The sequence below is a fragment of the Chelonus insularis genome, unplaced genomic scaffold (assembly GCF_013357705.1).
Source record: "Chelonus insularis isolate UGA/USDA-ARS -01 unplaced genomic scaffold, ASM1335770v1 contig_88_pilon, whole genome shotgun sequence".
In the NCBI taxonomy this organism is placed as follows: domain Eukaryota; kingdom Metazoa; phylum Arthropoda; class Insecta; order Hymenoptera; family Braconidae; genus Chelonus; species Chelonus insularis.
This window is the reverse complement of record NW_023276776.1, coordinates 2,092,506-2,114,228: the sequence shown is the minus strand read 5'-3', so window position 1 is coordinate 2,114,228 and position 21,723 is coordinate 2,092,506. Positions and strand designations below refer to the sequence as shown.

The window sequence follows — 21,723 nt, the reverse complement described above, 5'->3', positions numbered from 1 at the left end:
GTTAAAATTATATTGTAACAAATAAATGAATGATATAATTAAAAATACGGTAAATTGTAACATTCCAGATTTTCAGGTTAAAGTCTTTTTGTAAAATTAGAAAATTGAGCAATAGTTATAATGTTAAATTTTATCAATATAAGCATTTTTTTGTTCGTAATTTCGATAAAAGCAAAAAAGACAATTTGATTAACATATTTATAATTAAAATAAAACCATAAATAATAAATTTCATTATTAAACAATAATAATAGTGATGAAAAAACTTGAAATCTATAAATTATTCATAAAATCGTATCATGTTTTATTTCTTGTAAACTAATTATTAAAACACATTTAAATAAATAATCTTTGTAAATCTATAAAAAATTCTTCTCATTAATTAGTTTTACTGTTAATCTCAAAAATTAATGGAAGAAATTCATGCATTTTAGTTTTTATTTTATAAAATTTATGTTTTAAATACTACATTTTTTTAAACAGTATTATATTTATAGTTATATACCTACATGTGTATAAAAAATCAATATGTTAACTTTGATATAACAATTGATCTATTATGTTTATCAATTTTTGACTGAGATACCAGTTGTGATTTTAAATATTGTCAATTTAAAAAAAAATTTCATTCTTTTAGAAATTATATTTTGTACATCAGTTCCAAGTTATGATCACATCTTTGTACAATGAAGTTCACTTATTGAAACGAATTCAAACGTTATTGTTACATTGTATTGATCATGAATTTTAAGAGATGTGTTGATAATTGTAAATTCGCAGTTTTTTTGCAGATAAAGTTGCCAAAAAAACATTGCTATTGTTAGAAAATGAAACCATATTGAGAACAGGATCAGAAGCTGTAAGGCTAAAAATTTGTTTTCCAGCAGCAATACTCCATATAGGAATTGTTTTCGTTGATTCTTGATGAGCAGCAATTAATGTGTCATCATCAACATGAACATAACAAGGGCGGGATAATAATTTTTGTGAATTTCCAGCAGCAAAAGTGTGAACAATATTGCAAAGAACAGCATCCCCGTTACCTTTCTCAACAGATAAGACAACATGACGTGCTTGTGGTTGTCTGTTATTAGGTCTTGATGATACTAAAGCATGATGATTTTTTTCATCATACCTGATTGATATAAATGGTCCTTCAAGGAACATTTGTTTTGCTGTATACGTTGAATTGCTTTGTTCATAAGCATAACAAGTATTTAAATGTGTAGCAAGGAAACCTCCTCTAATAATTCCTGCTGATGAATTTGATGGAACTGATGCCAATGATACCACTGGTGATCTATCTCCAGGACTTTCAATGGTATCAACAGCTCCAGAAGTTTGTCTAATATCAAATTGAACTATTGATCCATTTTGTGTTCCAGCATGAAAAATATTTGAATTATCACCTGACCAACAACAACTCCATATTTGACCATCGACAGGATATCCATGAACGACAACATTGTTTTGAATGTCCATAAGTTTGGCAGTTTTATCAAAACTGACTGTAAGTAATAATGATTGTTGAACCGGATGAAAAGCAATATCTCTAATAGCTTGATTATGTAATAAAACAAACTGCATAGGTTGAAATATATCTGTGCTTATTTTTTTAACTCCATAACCAGGAAATAAATTATTTGCAGATTTTTGAGATACTGCAAGGTGTCCAGACCATTTATTATAATCAAGAACTCTACATCCACCTTCTTTACAAATATCTAACGTATGGTCTAAATGGAACTTTCTTACCACTGAACGTATAGATTCATTTATTTTTACAGTCATATCAGTTTTTTGTCTTTCTAAATCATGAATTGTTTTTGACAAATTTGTTATTTGATCTTCAAGCATCCTTTGTCGTAATTGACTTTTTGATAATTCCATTTCAATTCTATTTTTTTCAGCGGTTACTTCTAATATTTGTTTTTTTAACATTTCCAATTCTACAGTATCGACAACTTGAATATTCGTAGCATATATAACTCGTATATCTTTAACTGCTGCTTTTTTATTGCATTGCGGGCATCGTCTATTACTACTAGTACAGTTTTGTAACCATCTAAGGACACAACTGTGACCAAATAAATGACCACATCGAAGTGAACAAAGTCGATGTTCACCAGAATTATTCCAATAGTCCATACATATAGGGCACAATCTACCGAGATCTGGATCTTCTTCTTCATCATCGACTTGTTTCTCTTCACTCTTTATATCCAGTTTCAATTTTTTCTTAGCCATTTCAATTTCTTCTTGATCAGGGTCATCAACATGTTCATTAAAATCTGTAGAATCATCATTAACAATCACAACAGGTATTTGATCTTCATTAATATCTCTAACCTCAACATTTTGTTCAATATTTTCTGGTACATTATTAACAATGTTATTCTCCTCTCTTATATTCCAATTTAAAGGTGGGGCAATGTCACCTTCTGAATTCATTCTTTGTCCTTCCCACTCTTGACCAACCTCGTAATTATCAACTCTTCTTAGTACTCTCTCTGCATCGTTCACAGCATCATTAACTGCATCGCTTACTGCATTCCAACTTGCTTCAACTAATTCCTCAACTTCTTCGTTTATAGGAGCAGCTGGTTGAGGCCATGGTACTACTAAGTCGATTTCCACTTCGTTTCCAATTGTTGGCACTCTATCAGGTTCAACTTGTGCTAATTGCTCACCTGCAATATCTAAAATCAATATATTTACAAAAATAAAATAATTGAATAGCATTACATATATATGTATATATAGTTTTGATTTATTTTACGAAAGAATGAAAATTAAATTAATATTAATGGTAATGTAATAATAGCAATGATGATGATAACGATGACAATAGTTTTAACTAATAATAATTATTATTATTAAGATATGATGTACATAACATACTATTATATTCCATAACTTTATTGTTCGGAAGTAAAAATTTTTAAAATCTTTTTTCCTATTTATAACGGTATATTATTTCATTTCTATTCCCAAATTGTGTTGTCAACAACAAATAAACAGGATTTTATAAAATATCAAATGTATTTCAAGAAAAAAACTTTCTAAAATTCCCAGTGTTTCTGAAAGAGAATTTTAGCCTGATGCGTATTGTTTTGAAGCATATTAATTTAAATATGATTCAACATTTTTTATGATTTTTTTTGAAAGTAATATATCAACAATAAAATAACCGTAATTCGTAATGTTATTAAATATTTCACTTTTTTAATTGTATCATGAACACGTAAACACAACAATCTTAGATTACAACGATTATAACGCTTACCAAACCATACACTTATAAACAGATGATTTTACAATTAGTTTTTTTTTACAATGTAAATATTTAGTTTGAATGTGTGTAAGATGGCACTCTTATCGAAAAAAAAAATCATTCAAGATCAGTTTTTATTCTTTTATTTTTCATTGTTCATATCGTTACATAAAACAATTCTATTTTTTATTATTCTATTAATATCTATTCAATATTATATTTTTGAAAAACATGTCAAAATATTTAAAATACTCATGTATAATTTGTACACATTGAATTGCGTTCATCTCGTAGGTCTGCCATCTTGAATTCTTTTAGTCTATGCTTACAGTGCTACCAACTTTCAGGAACAAATTGAAATACACGTGTTGTGTTGATATGAGAGTGTGTTATTTTCTCGTTGATTTATTAATTGATTTATAATAATTAGAGATGGTAAATAAATTACAGGCTTATTAATTAAGTCTATTATTATTTAGTGATAATTATAGATCATAATTTTTATTGAAGAAAAATTTTATATAATTTTGTACTAGATAATAATTTTGTTGGTTATTGTTTTATCTTTTACATTCAACTTACATCGAATAATTTATTTTTTAGGGTAAAAATAAAAAAACACGTCGAGTAGTAACTCAACGATTTGCACAAATGAAAAAAATGATTAGTCTTACTGATCAAAGAATGTAAGTTTTCATTTAAAAAACAAATTTTGAAAAATATAAGAAAGTATGAATAAAAAAAATAAATATTATATTTTATTTCAGAAAGGAAGATAAACGAATGACAAAAAAACCAAAAAAAGAGGATCCAACAGAGTTAAAAGTTAAAGAAGTGTAAGTAAATAAAAAATATTCAAAGTAGATTTTAATTTATAAAATATGATAATAATATTTTATTTACTATAGGCCACAACAATCATCTGCACTGTTTTTTCAATATAATACACAGTTAGGACCTCCATATCATATATTAATTGATACCAATTTCATCAACTTTTCAATAAAAAATAAACTCGATATAATCCAAAATATGATGGAATGTCTGTACGCGAAATGTATACCCTACATAACAGACTGTGTAATGGGTGAATTAGAGAAACTTGGTCCAAAATATAAGATAGCTTTAAGAATAATTAAAGATCCAAGATTTGAAAGATTAAATTGTGTACATCGTGGTACTTACGCTGATGATTGTCTTGTAAATCGAGTGACCCAACATAAATGTTATATAGTTGCAACTAACGATAAAGATCTAAAACGAAGGATCCGTAAAATTCCAGGAGTACCGATTATGTATGTTGCTCAACATAGATATACTATTGAAAGAATGCCTGATGCTTATGGTGCTCCAAAAACATAAGTAATAATAATTATATTGTACATACTAGAATTAATACATTAAAAATTCTAATTACTAACATTTTTAATAATTTTCTTATTTTTATAATGTATTTATTATATATTGAAATAGTAATTAGGAATTATGTGAATGATGGCGATTGTTATTATAAATATTTAATAAAAATATAAGGTATATAAAATTGTATTGAAAAGATAAAATGAAGAGAGAGGCCTATCTTCCAGACAGAATATTATTTTTTCGTCATGCCTGCGCGGAAAGTTCACTTTTCCATTGGAGAGGGGTTGAACTTTCCACTCAGGTATGACGAAAAATTATATTCAGCCCTAAGGAGGACAATTAGACAAGCTTAAACCACGTGTTTACCCCCCTCGCCTTCGGCTCGGGTTGTAATTTTACACGTGGTTTAAGCTAGTCTACTTTTCCTCCCTAGGTGTGAAATATACTATTTGACCTGAGGGGACATCACATTTCCAACAGCAGACGATTAAGTATTTTCAATACTTTTTCTGGCAATAATAATCGCTCTATGCTAGATATGTATCAGGAATAAAAAAATTCTCTATTATTAGATGAAACAATATCACTTAAAAAAATTTAAATACTATTAAATAATTTTGAAGATATGAAAGAATAAAGTTTGAGTTATTATTTAATTATGATTCATTTTTAATATTAACAATAGTAGAATTTTTTTAGTGAATATATTTGAGAATAGAAAAGATGAAATATTATGTTAAATAAAATAAAAAAAAAAAAAAATTTCGACAACTGTCGGATGTCGATGAGGATCATAGGACTGGTTTTCTCCATTTAGAATTTTTGCAGTTCATATCGGTATAGCATATCCAATTGGAAAGAATAGCTGTGGCGAGAACGGGAATAGAGCAAAAGGGTGATCCCCTATGGAACGAAAAGTCCTGTTCCACACGCATGCACGAGACTCCAGAGATTCTTGGAAATACAAAAGGCTGGCTGATTGGGTACACGATTTTAGCGATCAGTAGATGGTCTCCTTTCTCTCTTTTGTTATCTTTTTTCTATTTTCTTTGCGCTTCGTTATTTTCTTATGAATCTGTATAGGGTTTAAAAAATGAAAAAAAAATTATTATAAAAACATGATAAAAAATAAAATAAAATTATTTTTATTTTATTTCAAAATCACATTAGTATCTATCTAAGTAACATTAAATATTTTTATTTTAATAATTTTTTATGAGCTTTTAAATTCATTTGACAATTGTATCTATTAAATCAACTCAAATTATTTTAGAAAATTTTTTTTTAAATTGATAAAATTGATTGCTAGAAATAAGTATAAATGTATGTAATATGATGTATTATTTGTTTTTCCAAATAAACTTTTATAAAATTTATACTAATTTATTATTTTATTTTATCTGTTTATTTGGACATTTTTTTTCATTGCCACTCACACTGAGTATAATCTCTGCATTCCAATCTCTGGATACTTGGCATCTCTCTCGATCGTACAAAAATATTCTGAGATATGTATATATGTATATCCAACACGATCATAATTTTTACAACATATATTGTCATTTATAAAAGACTTCTCTTCTAAACTTAGTAATTATTGTATAGTTATTAATTTACAAGTAAATTGAGAAGTTGTCATGGATTAACTATCAATATTTCTTTCATTTAAATAACGATAGATAATCATGTTTGTTTAAAACTTTATTAATCTCAATTGGACATTGATAAAAATCAATTATTTATGAATAATAAATTTTTATAAAAATTAACTACTATCAGTTATGATTTTTGAAAATATTTTTTATCATTATAATTAATATTTTTTGAGTGAAAAAAAAAACAATAGGTATTTTTTTTTCGTTTCATTCAACGATACAAATAAAGGGTGAGAGTTGAAAGAGGGAAAAAAAAGGATAGAAAAAGATTTGTATAAAACTTTCGACAATTTGTAATCATAAATCAAAACGTCGATCTATTGACTTTACTCGATTGCAATTCATTTCCTTAAGAAGACAGAAAATAAGCAACTCAAACCTCTTCCGAACCAATGATCAAGTTTTTTGTGTTGTATTTTCCGAGTTGATCTACTCACGTACTGGATTCTCGCCTCGATACAAGTGTCTGGGATAAGATGGCAAAAGACAAGACATTTACGTGAGAATTCTGTCCGATCAATATGATAGATGATCGATCGTTAAAACTTGCTAATAAATCTATGATAAGTTAACAGTTAAAATTTTTTATCATTTATATTACTTGTCATAAATATTTAGTTCAATTTTGCACAACCACCAGTGTCGTTTTTATTCCTTCATGGTATGGCTATTAATTCAATTCTTAATTAACGATAATTTATTCTTAAATATCGAGCTTTTGAGTATATTGAATTATCGCGTGTGTAACAACAATAAATATACTGATTTTCAACTACTCTTACATCAATTATAAAACAACAGGACCTTAATTGACTGTATACATGATCTATATAATTTATCATTATTTATCTTGTTGATTGTATCAAATAATTTTATAATTATAATAAATATAATATTGTTAATATATAATTACTACGACAGTGATGATGTATATTAACGTTACATAACCTACGTCCGTTCTGACATTATTATTACATTTTTCTATTAACCCTTTTTCAACAATTTAAAATCTTTGTTTTTTTTTATTCTATTAAATAAAAGAATAAAAAATAGTTTATTTAAAAGTAAAAAAAAACAAAATTATGCATGATTATAAATTGATCGTTATTAGTTACTGGTAAAAATGATTTTTCTGAAAAAATATTTTCTGTAGAATGAGTCCATAAATATGACGGTAAAAAATGATGTAAGAAAAATATACTAGACTTCCAACAGCGTTGTTTTGAATGTTGATCTATAGTTACAAGAGACATACATCGGTTAAATCATGTTGAATAATGTCAAAATTCAATCAAAATAAAAATTAACTAATAAACAATAATGCATAAAAAAAAAAAATAAATAAAAAACATGATAGATAAAATAATAAGAGGAATATTCAATGATGATTACGATGATGATGATAATGATAATGATAATGTATTAGTTATAAAAGTGGCCAAGAGACCTGGTTGAGTTTTACACCGAGTCTTGATGTAAATCCACGACTTCAATCCACTGGAGACACCTCCTCTTCAGCATCTCGTCGTTCACTTCTTCACTTAAAAGTTGCCCCTTCTATTCTCTGTCTTTCTTGAGCTGCCTTTGGTTCCCCACCTTGATCATCACGACGCATTATTCATCTCTCGTTCGTCTGTCTCGATCAGTCATGTTATCCTCTCTCTCTGTTTCACGACCGGTTGGTTAAGGCCCCGAAGAAGTCGACGGCCATCTTGCATACCTGAGCCTCCGCATTGCTCGTTTCTTGAGGGCAAAAGGTAGAATATCTTGGCGAGACCCCGCGGGATGCGACGGACGAGCGGTTATGGGCCCCCCTATTGATACCAAAATGTGGAAGAAAGACAAGAGATGAAAGAATGAGCAAAAAAGATGGTAGTTGGACCCGATGGATTGGAGAAGGACGACTTCAGCTAGCTCTGAAGAATGTTTTTCTCTTTCTTTCTACTTTGTCGTGTACAGTCTTACATTCGTCTGTAGAATCGGCTTAGTTGGGCCCTCGTACGGTCCCACTACTTCAGTCGTGCTGAGTCAGTCCGCGGTAATACGTGACTCTGCTGTTACGAATAACCTTTTTTATATTTTTCACGAGCTTTTATCTATTCATAATTGTCAATTTATCTACTATTCGTTTATTCAATTATGTTTATTATATACCATATTCAATAATAAAAATTATACATAAAGTAAGGTTAGTTATCATAACTGATTATTTTTTTATTGTTATTAATAAAATACAAACAATATAAGTGTGAGTGATAATGTGTATAACAGTTGGAAATTTATTAATAATTTATTCTTATTAACTGACAATAATTAATTATAATGGACAAAAGATGAAAAAATGTTTGTCTAAACAACATAAACAAGTGAAAGATGATATGTGTTTTTAGTGAACAAATTTTGTTTTTTTGCCAATTTTATACTGGTGTTTATTTACAAGAAAGAAGAAGATGATTTCTAATTATTATCAAGTTTTTAGTGTATCTTTAATGTTGTAAAAAGTAACCAAGAATTATTGATTTCACATCAATTTAAAAACATGTGCATTTCATGATAAATTTTAAATCAAAATGAATAATTGTCAGATGTAAAAAATGATAATTGTCAAGATCGAGTGATAAATTATTAAAAATTGTCATGATGAAAGTTCGTTTAATGATGACGAAAAAGTGTGACAGGTAGTTGTAAGTTACAATTAGAAAAAAAGAGATAAGAGAAAGGAGAAGAAGAAGAAGAGGAAGATTACAAACGTGAACGTAAAGCAATGTGGAGATTGATGATTATTGTCTTAATTTTTGGACTGGTTTCATCAGTCCGTCGTACTTATGGAACAACAACAAAAGTAACTAGATTGGTGCCAAGACGATCTCCAATGTTGCCTCAGGATGGAAACATGGATTTGGCGATGCAAAGTAGAGCAGTGGATACAAGAGTACAGCTCAGTATTAGAGAAGGAGAACCAGAAGGTACACTAGTAGGAATAATACCGGTACAGCAAAATTTCACTTATCGGTTTAATGAACCACCTCAAGAGTTTACATTAGATCCAGATAGTGGACAAATAAAGACTGCTAAAATATTAGACAGAGAATCATTACCAAGTGATAAATTTGACTTGGTTGTATTGTCAAGTCAACCAACTCATCCAATTGAAGTACGAATTCATGTATTAGATGTCAATGACAATGATCCTGAATTCCCCGAATCTAGTATTGCAGTCTCATTTTCTGAATCTGCAGCAGCCGGTACGAAATTACTGTTAGATACTGCAACAGACAAGGATACACCTGAGAATGGTGTTGCAGATGATTATTTTATCGTTGACGGTAATATTGAGGGTAAATTCCGATTAGATGTAACATGGAATCCTCCTGGAGAAAGTTCATATCTTTATTTGGAAACAACTGGAAAGCTGGATAGAGAACAAGTAGAATTTTATTTTTTAAATGTGTGTGCAAGAGACCGAGGAAAACCACCAAGACTTGGATATCTTGCTGTCAATGTTACGGTATTAGATGTTAATGATAATCCACCAATTTTTCAGCAAAGTGATTATGTTATTGCATTAAATGAAAGTGTACCTGTGGGAACTAAAGTGCTTACAGTTAAGGCTTATGATAAGGATTCCGACGATAATGCCAAGTTGACATATTATCTGCCAGACACTGAAACACAATTCATCATTGATCCAGAAACTGGTACAATAGAAACAGCAGAATTATTAGATTGCCCACAACAAAGTTGCACAAATATTAAACCAGGTGGAAGTTGTCCAAAATCTTGCGTTATTACAGTTTTTGCTAAGGATCATGGATCACCACGTCAAGACGGCAGAACTTATGTTACTGTTAATCTTCTGGATGCTAATGATCATGATCCAGAAATAAAATTTAATTATTTTCCTGCAACAGTAGGCTTTGCTACAGTTGATGAAAATGCAGCTAAAGATTCTCTAGTAGCAGCAGTATTAGTTATTGATAATGATGAAGGTTTAAATGGTGAAACAACAGTTGAAATCAGAGGTGGAAATGAATTGGAGCATTTTAAACTTTATAATACACAAAATTTTGAAATAGTTCGAGTTAATGGACGACTAGATCGAGAAGAAATTCCAACATATAATTTAACAATTGTTGCAACAGATAAAGGAACTCCACCAAGATCAGCTACTGCATATTTAGTGATTCATGTGAATGATGTCAATGATCACGATCCAGTTTTTAAACAAAGTGAATATTCATCAATTATCTCGGAATTAGCACCTATTGGTAGTTTTGTTGCAAGTATTTCCGCTACTGATGCTGATTCTGGATTAAATTCACGTATTTATTATGATTTTGATTCTGGTAATGAACAATCATGGTTTGCCATTGATTCAGATACTGGATTAGTGACAACAATAGCACAATTAGATCGAGAAATTCAAGGCAGTGTTGAGTTACGTGTAACCGCACGTGATGGTGGTCCTAATCCTCGTTTTGCATCAACACATTTACGAGTAACAGTACTTGATGAAAATGATGAAGCACCTAAATTTGCTCAAAATGTTATTGAAATAACTCTATCTGAAAACATACCACCACATAGTCTCATAGCAACATTAACTGCTATTGATAATGATCAAGGTACTAATGGATCTGTTGCTTACAGTTTACATTCAAGTGTATTAAGAGATTATTCTAAGTCGTTTGAATTAGATGTATTAACTGGACAATTAACAACAAAAATAGCGTTAGATCGTGAAACAATAGCAGAATATAGAATATTAATTATTGCTAAAGATCAAGGAACACCACCACAATCATCAACAGCAACAGTACTTGTTTCATTAGATGATGTCAATGATAATGCTCCAGTATTTTATCCAACAAAATATTTTATATCTATTCCAGAAGATACCCTTGTAAATACATCAATTGGCAATGTAAAAGCAACTGATGCTGATGCTTCTGAAAATTCTCGAATAAAATATTCATTGGAGTCGGGTGGTGAAGGATTCTTCAAAGTAGACGAACGAAATGGAGATATATATCTTCAAAATTCATTAAGATTTACTCAAAAAACATTATATAAATTAATTATTACAGCTAAAGATATGGGTGATAAGGAAGCAGTTGAGAATGCAATTGTTGAAATAATGAAGAGTGAAGATGTAGAACATCTCGATTTTGATACATACAATGGTTATGAGTTTAAAATTTTAGAAGATTATGGTGATTGTTCTGAGGTAACAGTTAATTTTAATCGAGAAGTTGGATCAGTTTCTGTAACACAATTTCCTAAAAGTCAAATAATTTATTCAATTATTTTTGGTGATCCTAAAGGTAATTTTATTATTAATGAGCATACAGGAATTATAAGTACAGCTAAATGTTTGGATCGTGAAGAGAAAACTCACTATACTTTAGAAATAATGGCAAAAGCTGGATTAGCACGAGGAATAGCTTATGTTAATATAACAATTCTTGATGTTAATGATAATGAGCCAAAATTTCCTAAAGGTGACAAAACGGATGAAATTAATCTTAAGGAAAATGTTGCAGTTGGACAAGAAGTTTATTTAGCGAGAGCTAGAGATCGTGACATTGGTGCTAATGCTCGAATTTCTTATACTTTAACTCATAATCCTGGTAAACAATTTCGTATTACTGAAAATTCTGGTATTATTTATCTTGCTAAACCAATTCAAGTACCACCTGGAACTGTTTTAAGTATTGAAGTTACTGCTGTTGATAACGGATTACAACCACTTTCAGCACAACATCAAATACGAATCACTATTGAAGACGTTAATAATCATACTCCGGTATTTAAACTAACCACTTATGAGACATCTTTACCAGAATCAACGGCTGTTAATGACAGATTTTTTTCTCTCAAAGCAACGGATGCAGATCTTGGTATTAATGGACAGATTTTATATAGTGTAAGTGATGGTAATGATGAAGATCGTTTTGGAATTTTTCCCGATGGTCAACTTTATGTTAAACATGTTCTTGATCGTGAACAACAAGATTATTATGCTCTCGAAGTGACAGCCAGTGATCAAGGTAAACCACGACGAAGTTCCGTTGTAGTAGTGATTGTTCATATTATCGATGAAAATGATAATGCACCACAATTTACTAATTCATCATTTATTTTTCATATGAGAGAAAATGAACCACCTGAAACATTTGTTGGTAAATTATTGGCAATAGACAAAGATGTTGGTAGAAATGCAGATTTAACTTTTTCTCTACTTATGAATCAGCAAGATTTATATGTGGATCCAAGAAATGGATTTATTAAATCACTTAGTGTTTATGATCGTGAAGAATTAGTAGCTAATACTGGAGTCAATTACGTGAATTTAGAAGCAATAGTAATGGATAATGGTATTAATCGTCTTCAAGATAAGGTCAAGGTTTCAATTTATATAACGGATATTAATGATAACGCACCACTATTTCAACGTTTACCATATCGAATTCAAGTTAGTGAAAGTGCAGCTATTGGTACTCAATTACTTCGAGTTTATACTACAGATGCTGATGAAGGGCTTAATGGTGATGTTTTTTATTCTTTAGAAGATGGTAATCAAAATGGTAAATTTATAATTGATGAAGCTACAGGGCAAATATCATTAGCTAAAGAATTAGATCGTGAAACATGTGATAATTACGTGTTAATCGTTGTAGCACATGATGCTGGATTACAAGTTCGTCTTTCATCTAGTGCAACTGTTAATATTGATATTTTAGACGAAAATGATAATGCTCCAACATTTATTGATAATAAGTCTCAAATTTCTATTATTGAAACAACTCCAATTAATTCGAAATTATTACAATTTAAAGCAACTGATAATGACCTTAATTCTAATAGTGAATTAACATTTGCTATTTCATATGGAAATCGTCGTGATACTTTTTATATTGATCCTTCAACTGGTATTTTATATTTGAAAAAACCTTTAGATTATGAAGAACACAAGAGTTATACATTAAATATTAGTTGCACTGATGCAGGTCATCCAAAAATGAGTTCTACAACATCATTAAGAGTTGATATAATTGATGATAATGACAATCCACCAATATTTCCAAATACAGCAATTGTTCGACAAATACGAGAAGGAATAACTGTAAGAACACCAGTACACTCAGTGACAGCTGAAGACCCAGACTCTGGTGACAATGGTGCAGTGACATATGAAATAATGAGTCAAGATCCTGATGATCAAAAAAGATATTTTGGAATTAATCCACTTACTGGTGTTATTCATACACTATTACCAATTGATAGAGAAGAAGTTGATACATTTAAATTAGTTGTTGTAGCCACTGATTGTGCTAAACCACCATCACCTCGTTTATCTGCTGAAAAGTTAGTTATTGTTATTGTTGAAGATCTTAATGATAATGCACCAGTTTTTATTAGCATGTTGGCAGTTGTATTACCTTCTAAATTAACATTAAGTGCTAATGTTGCCAAAGAAATGCCAGTTGCACGTGTTTTAGCACATGATTTAGATTCAGGTACTAATGGATTAGTTACATATGAACTGATGAGATCTGAATATAATTATTTAGATATGTTTAAAATTCATCGAAGTACTGGTGTACTTACTATGAAATTACCAAAATTCATTGAACACTTAGATAAATCATTTAGATATCAAATAGGTATTCGAGCTACTGATGAAGCTGTACAAGCAGAAAGACGTTCATCTGAGACTTACTTAACATTAATTATCCCAGGTGATGATAATAGTGATCAAATTATTTGGGATCATGATGGTCTTTTAGAAGGCTCGGTTTACGAAAATGAACCTATAGGTACGAGTGTTTTAAAAATAAGTGCACGAACTCGTAGATCTGATGTTAGTCTAGAATACTATGTGACAAATGTGACTGCAAATCGTGGTGGTGCTCAAGTAGACAGATTGTTTGACATTGACATGAAAAGTGGACTTTTACAAACATCTAGGTTGCTCGACAGAGAAATAGGCGTTGATTGGTATGAGGTCGAGATCTATGCTGTGATCATTGGTGACGATGAACCCAACACTTCTTCTACCAAGGTAAAATAATCATTTAAATAAAATTAAATATTATTTATTTATTTATAAAATTATTAAACTATTAAAAATTCGCATGTATATAATATTTTCTAATGTAAATATGTCGAAAAACGTCAGAATAATGATTAAATTTGAATTATTTTCCTTTATTTTATTTTGCTCTGATGATATTGACCACGCCTTAAGGTGTGAGCCACATCAGTCTAATCGATTTCACCTCTTTTTTTTTGTCTATATTGTTTTCTTATTTACGAGACTCTTGATAATCGTACGTTTCACGCCTAGAAAGGAAAAGTAGACCAGTTTAAACTACTGGTAAGTAGTAAAGACATAGTTTGAGGTGGCCCAATTGTTGTACTCATAAAACTGGTATACTATTTTTTGTTAAACCTTTGCAAAAAAAATTATTTATGTTATCATAAATATAAATAACTCATCTCAATTACATTTACAACCAATATAAACTATACTTATATTATTTAAATAAAAAAATTAATTTATTCATAACCAAAAAAATTTTATCTACTTACATTTAACAAGACAATTTAATATTGACAATATATGCAAATTTCTATTCATTATTAATCATTTCTTTTTTTTTTTTAATTTATAATGAATAAAAAATTAGAACAAAAGATCTATGACGGTCAATTGACCATTAAAAAGTAGTAGTAGAGGAATGAACGACACAAACAAACCGCGTGCCAGGAAGTTAGGTTAGATTGCGAGTATTGCAAATGTGTATATATATATACACTAAGGAGTTCTGCGAAAGCATGAGAAAAACTTGATCTCGTAAGTTTATTTTCTTCTTCTCTCTTCTACATTGTTTGATCTCTCTTTTCTCGTGGGACGTACCTCATGATCCAACTGCAGTTTGGATGTTTTTACTTAGCTCTTCGATACGATCCTCTTTCGTCCATGCATGATAAATTCTTTTTCTTATCTCATGGCTTTGTACCATGAACATTTCGTACTTATACTTATTTTCTATCAAATATATAAATGATGTATACCATCTGTATATATGTATTTACTTTCGTCTCATCATTAATTTTATCATATTATTCACTATTATAAATAACAATATTCATTTATGAATTAAGGTCCGGGTTTATGTGATGGTTTCTTCGAATTGAATAATCATCTAAATGAGATAGAAAGACCTCCGAATAAAATCTTTACTACAATCTTACAGGCATAAATCCGCTTATTGATCTCTCCCTATTCTCATCTTTCGGTTACTCAAACAACCACGATTATTCATCCTAGAATTCTCGCTTATTCGAATGTCTAATTTTGTTGTATATATGTATAAGAATATACTAAAGTACATATATACATTAAAAACTGAATTTAAAAAATCGCAAAAAGAGAATATTTGTCTCATCGTTGTCAAACTTGTTTTTATAAATTTTATTTCTACATTAAGTAGTATAATCAAAGATGATTCTCGAAATTTTTCGAGTAATTAATTCGGTTAATTTACAATACAGTGAAATTTTTTCAATCAAAATTTATTCCAAGGATAAAAATCAATTTTTTTTTTTTTACTATTAAATACTTTTATGTATGGTGAAAAAAAAGCAAATTTTTACTTCAGGAAAATTTATGATTAAACTTTATTTTATTAAATGACAATTAAAAAATTGATCTTGAAGGAAAAAAAACGCACTTTTCTGAAGAAATTTCTTAGCGTCGGTAAGAACAAAAGAATACGTAGAAATAAGTATAAAGAGAAAGACTTAAAGACATGCGAGAGTTTGTATTTCTCGTGGGTCACAGGAACGCATGACGGATTAGAGGGTGATTCGTAGACAAAAAATTTTCAAGTAAAGAAAGAGAAAAGAGACAGATCGAAACAAAGTCGCAGAGTGGTAGCTCGCGCGGTATGTCCTAACGACGCATGAGCGATGCGTCACAGGATGAGACGGCATTTTTCGGGAAGACAAGAAGACTTACTGAACATCTATTCTCTTTTTCTCATTCCTCTTCAAGTCTCTTCACTAAGAAATGACGAAAACTATTTTTTAGTTCTTCTCAATTTCTTTCATTTATGAGAAATTTTAATTTTATCATTCGATAATATATCGTTTTTGATATCTCATTATTTCTCTTATTAAAAAAAAAAAATAAATGATGCTTTTTTTTATTCCTATTGAAAACCAGTGTACGAACAATACAAAACTATGCTGATAGTTGAAACTCAGAAACGGTGAATTTACCTGTTCGTCAAACATTATTATTATTATTTCTGACATTTTTCGGTTCAATAATGTACCCTGCTCTTTTCTATTTCCGCAACAAAGCATCCTTAATCTGCTCAAAATGATGATTGAATAAATATTTTTGTATACTTGTATATTTCAAGAACTCATTCAATATTTCATTTGATACTTGGAATTTGTTGATTTTGATTAAATTTATTTTATTCAAAATTGTATTGGGGTGACCAGATCAATAGGTGGGTACCACCCAGATGATGGATAAATTATTGAAAGTATCAAAAGTTTAAAATTACAATACACTAAAATATTTTTTATTAAGCATGGTGTGATTCAGTAAAAAATTTAAATTTCTCCAATAATTATTCATTTTTTTATTTATAACAATTATTTTATTGACTTAATTGTCCATAAATCGAGACGTTTGTTTTATCCAGGCATAAAAGTGAAATTAAAAAAAAAAGAAATGGTAGATAAAGTTATGCTGTTTATTAAATTTTTGAATGGTGAAAGTGTTAATCAAATAAGGATAAAATTTTTAATTGTCCTACACATTGATATGTATGAATAAAAATTATGATGTCATATCAACTATAGAAAAAGGTTCAATCATGTTTGATGGCCTTGATTGTCAAGACGAAGGTGATGGTCGTCTTTCTTGACTGAAACTTTCATGTTTATTTGCGGCAGATTCTTTGAATCAATCTTATTAGAAAACGGATTAAACTGAGCGTTAAAATCTTATTCGATTCACCATTCGAAGAAGATCTTTTTAATTTTTCATTCTATTTACATACGTATTTTTTGAACTTATTTTTCGATGTCCAATCGTGAAAGAAAGGCATCATTCTTACCAAGTGTAATACAATATTCATTAAAAATCTGTCGATTAATTATACCTGGTTGTCTGTGCTTTTTAATTATCCAATTTAATGCGCGCGCACTCACTTACTTCATCTTCTTCTTAGGTTCCGAAGCTAAAGCCTTATTTTCGTTCAAATGCACTAACCAGCCTACGCAATACATAATATACTTTATCTCTCACTTTCCCTTATACCACCCACCTTCTTTCTTTCTTCTTCATATTTTTACTCTCATTCTCTTTTCTCACCATTTCTTTCTTGGTTACATTGCAAAGCCCTTTACTGTTTTACTCTTTTTCTGTCACACCCTCTCTTTTTTTGTTTTTATTCTTTTTTTTTTTTTTCATGTGTATACACACGTGACGTACTATATTTTATCGTCATTAATAATACTCTACCGTGATCAATGTGAAAATAATGAGGCGACGACGCAATGCTTTACGAATTGACCTATTCATTCAACATAATTATTCATCAGTATAATATATTGTCTATATATCCAAGAAAATCAGATTAATTATTTTATTTATATTCAATGTATGTTTATACTATTAATCAGTAATATATACATAATATATAATATGTATTAATAATAATAATAATAATAATAATAATAATAATAATAATAATAATGATGATGATGATGATGAATTTAAAAATAATAAAAATAAATAGGTGATGACCCACATTATTCTTTTGTATTTCTTCAAAGAACGTACCTGAATCGATGCCAGAATCCAATCTAAAAGGACTCCCGACTCAATTCTTGGGAAGCCTTCATACTAAAAAACTAATGTCAAGTCCTTGGTATGCGATCGCTTGCCCTTATACACACTTAGATAAGTATACTTGAAATACGTGGGTACATGTGCTAAAGTTTTTTTCAATTAAACAATTGTGCTCGTATGTAATCCACCCAATAAAATAAATACAGATAAGAAAAAATAAAATATTTTCAAAACGTGATCCAAAAGTTGCAATATTTTAATTGCAATTATTATTATTATTATTTCCCTTTCAGTTCGTTATTATTATTATTATTATTAAAAATAAATAAATCATTTATTTAAAAATATTTAATGTTATAATAAATATGACGAATAAATCGCATTTATTTTAAATCCAAAAGTTGCAATATTTTAATTGCAATTATTATTATTATTACCCTTTAGGTTCGTTATTATTATTATTATAAAAATAAAAATAAATAATTTATTTAAAAATATTTAATGTTATGAAAAATATTGCAAATAAATAGCATTTATTTATTTTCAATATTTAAATATTATCATAATCGAATATCTTGTATAAATAATTTAAAAATATAATACAAGTACAACTATAAGAGTAACTGATAAATATCAATAAAATAATGAAGGATTCGCGGAATACAACAGGTTTTAAGGTAAATGTTTGGGATATTATAGAAGAGTTGCACGACTCTTGATATATTTAGGGTGCTTGTAGTATAATAAATGATGAAAAAAGGAGATGAAGAATACTGTTGTATTGGTAGCATTTGTCGAAACAGGAATCGGTACGTAACCGGCTTATGGATGTTGTATGCGTATCGGAACGTCATTAGTGAGTGCAAACTTGGTTAATTCGCCAACGAGATAAAAACTTGTAGAGCTAAACCACCCTCTATACTCTTCCCCTAATCTTTTGTCGGAATGGACTGTACCGATTAAATAAATGCTTACTATGAAATATTACTTAGATAATCAATAAATACATTCAAGATTTATAAAATTTATTCTTTTTTTTTTTTTCATTTATTTGAAAATATGTTAATACGCTTTGCCCAGTTTATTGTTACTTATTAAATATTAAATATATTTTAAATATATTACAGTCTTTAGATTATTTTTTCGAAACGTAAGCCAACATGAGTATTAATAAAATTCATCTCACCACGGGAATCCTGGTATGATCGTGAAATTTTTATCATATAATAGTTTATAAAGAGAAACCAGTCGTTGGGGACATTGATGATATGTTATGTAGTGATTCTGGAAAATAGTATTCACAAGGAATTAAAGACAAACTATCTATATGAATACAATCTATATATATATATAGATTAATAATCATTAGAATATCAAGACTTCCAAAGATTATTATTGACTTCCCACAGATTTTTTGTCTTATGTATCTCGAGAACAAATGATGATATTGACATGGGACTAGTTCCATTAAATGCTTAATTATGTCACTTAAACTTGATTAGATTTTGAGCTAAATTAGTCCAGCTGTTTTTTGTGCAGAATAAAAAAAAAGTAAATCAACCGTTTTTTACAATTCATTAGTGCTTTTTTTGTAAGATAACACAAAAAAATGTTTGTAAAAACTTGTTAAATTATTTTAAAAATATAATATTATCGATATTAATTTTTTTATTACCTACAACTCACTTTCAATGTGACATGAATAATATTGTTAAATAAATTGGAATAATAATACGGGAAAAATTAGAAATTAATTAAAATATTTGTTAAATTAATTAGAAAATCTCAATGATAAGGAAAATATAAACAAATCGGTGAGATGGAGACATTTATTTAATAATATACTATATAAAAAATAGGGGCAAATTTGATGATTAAAAATTAAAAATTCGGTTTAAAATTGATTATTTAAAACCGAAATTGGTGGGTGATCTGACTTTTGGAATCAGCACACCAAATTATACATCAATTAATTAAACTTTCTTCATTGTAAATTTATGTAATTGTTTAATAATAAGATATTAAAAAAAAAATTTAATTATTTTCCACTAAGAAGTTACTCACACTGATAGAAGTATTTCTTTGTATCTAACATAATTTATTAACAGCTAATAAATATGTTATTTGAAAGAGAAATCGAATGAATATAAGTTAACAATTAAGAAATTATTTATTAGAGTAGATTTATTTGACTCAATAAATGATTTCTTAGCTGCAAACAAATATTTATTTCTCATCTAAATACTATAATTGGGCTCGATGGTAAGGTAAAATGACGGTAAAGCATAATTAAATGTTAGGTTATATTATAAAATAATTTTTATTTATTGAAAAATATAAAATAAAAAATACAACTGTTTTGTAATGATTAAAATTAATATTTTCTTTTAAACAATAGCTCGACGAGCAATTACACTATAACCATTTAATTTCGTGTGAATTTTTAAGGCTGGGCTTTACTAACCTCAAATCATCTCAAATTTTTCTCGTCAAACTGTGCATTTTTTATTAGTTTTTTTCATGTAAAAAATATTCAGGAATATGTAGAAAAGTGGCATACACATCGGAAAACAAAGATTTATAATACAAGTGTAATAATAATCGTAGAATAAATAACTGTTCAGTGAATTTTGAGGTGTCATGGCGGATGCACTTGTCATGAGCCCTTCACTGAAAAGTTATTTATTCTACGATTATTATTACACTGGTACGAAAACTCTTTGTTTTCCGATGTGTATGCCACTTTTCTGAATATTCCTAAATATTTTTCACATGAGAAAAACTAATAAAAAATGCACAGTTTGACGAGAAAAATTTGAGATGATTTGAGGTTAGTAAAGCCTAGCCTTAATGGTTTTATAAATATAATAATATCAGACAGCTAAGCAAAGAAGATTTATTATCTACAAATAAATCTTTATTTGTATCAAATAAATACTGAAAAATAATTTTAATAAATTCATTTAATCCCACCAAATATATTCTTCTATCAGTGCATTTTTAAATCAATTCACAAAATGTGTTACTTTTTAAACGAATGTGATCGTGTGAAAAAAAGTGATAAAAATAAAAATGTTGCAAGCATCGGATCCTAGTAATTAAATGATATTTAGTGATTTTGATTAGTAGTTTGGTAACTGAAAAGAAGTTTACACGCGTCGAAAATTCTACCTACTTATACATCTATCGAAAAAGGAAACTAAAAAGTCGCGTGACTGCGGATTGTGACTATGTGTGGGCGAACTCCAAGTTCTTCTTGCACCCAACTCACCCAAGGTGCTTCATAATTGCGTCTTCGTATATGCCAGAAAGTAAAGAATGAAAGAAAGAAAAAAAAAAAGCAGATACAGGCTTGGTGCCTCTTACAAGGACATATGTACTCCATTGTTATGGATATAATAGTATATAATCTTATAAAGATATACGGATACTTGCTTTTAAGCTCTATATACTTCATATTATCATCTTGCGACACTTGTTTATGCATTGGCTAATATACTTGTACCTTTACTTTTGTTCACATATTTATTATTAATTGTTAATACAATAGC

The 21,723-nt window shown here is 28.8% G+C and overlaps 3 protein-coding genes across 5 annotated transcripts in view; 2 read left to right on the top strand and 1 right to left on the bottom strand.

Moving 5' to 3' along the window:
- Positions 1–623: 623 nt before the first annotated feature.
- Positions 624–3,434, bottom strand: LOC118072165 (E3 ubiquitin-protein ligase RFWD3-like). Of its 3 annotated transcripts, none has more exons than XM_035091825.1 (2): positions 3,287–3,434; positions 624–2,699 (listed from the first exon to the last, which is right to left on the bottom strand). In XM_035091825.1, the coding sequence occupies exon 2, from the start codon at positions 2,449–2,451 to the stop codon at positions 748–750; it is 1,704 nt and encodes a 567-aa protein (XP_034947716.1). In that variant the 5' UTR covers positions 2,452–2,699; positions 3,287–3,434; the 3' UTR covers positions 624–747. The 3 variants fall into 3 exon arrangements, with proteins under 3 accessions (XP_034947716.1, XP_034947714.1, XP_034947715.1); XM_035091823.1 differs by lacking the exon at positions 3,287–3,434 and adding an exon at positions 2,902–3,270; XM_035091824.1 differs by lacking the exon at positions 3,287–3,434 and adding an exon at positions 2,902–3,270 and having other exon boundaries at positions 624–2,690.
- Positions 3,435–3,597: 163 nt separating this feature from the next.
- Positions 3,598–4,691, top strand: Bka (FCF1 rRNA-processing protein Bka). Its single transcript, XM_035091832.1, has 4 exons — positions 3,598–3,709; positions 3,878–3,960; positions 4,042–4,110; positions 4,183–4,691. The coding sequence occupies exons 1-4, from the start codon at positions 3,707–3,709 to the stop codon at positions 4,634–4,636; spliced, it is 609 nt and encodes a 202-aa protein (XP_034947723.1). The 5' UTR covers positions 3,598–3,706; the 3' UTR covers positions 4,637–4,691.
- Positions 4,692–8,869: 4,178 nt separating this feature from the next.
- Positions 8,870–21,723, top strand: part of ft (cadherin-related tumor suppressor fat) — a 42,215-nt gene continuing 29,361 nt past the window's right edge. Inside the window, exon 1 of the mRNA XM_035090797.1 lies at positions 8,870–14,356. Within this exon, the coding sequence (XP_034946688.1) occupies positions 9,056–14,356 (5,301 nt within the window). The 5' untranslated portion in view covers positions 8,870–9,055. The remainder of the gene's footprint in view (positions 14,357–21,723) is intronic.

Excerpts from the sequence above, each read along its gene's own strand:
- Bka (XM_035091832.1), top strand. Across the intron at positions 3,961-4,041 it reads AGTCTTACTGATCAAAGAAT|AAAGGAAGATAAACGAATGA; the intron begins GTAAGTTTTCAT and ends ATTTTATTTCAG. Across the intron at positions 4,111-4,182 it reads GAGTTAAAAGTTAAAGAAGT|GCCACAACAATCATCTGCAC; the intron begins GTAAGTAAATAA and ends TATTTACTATAG.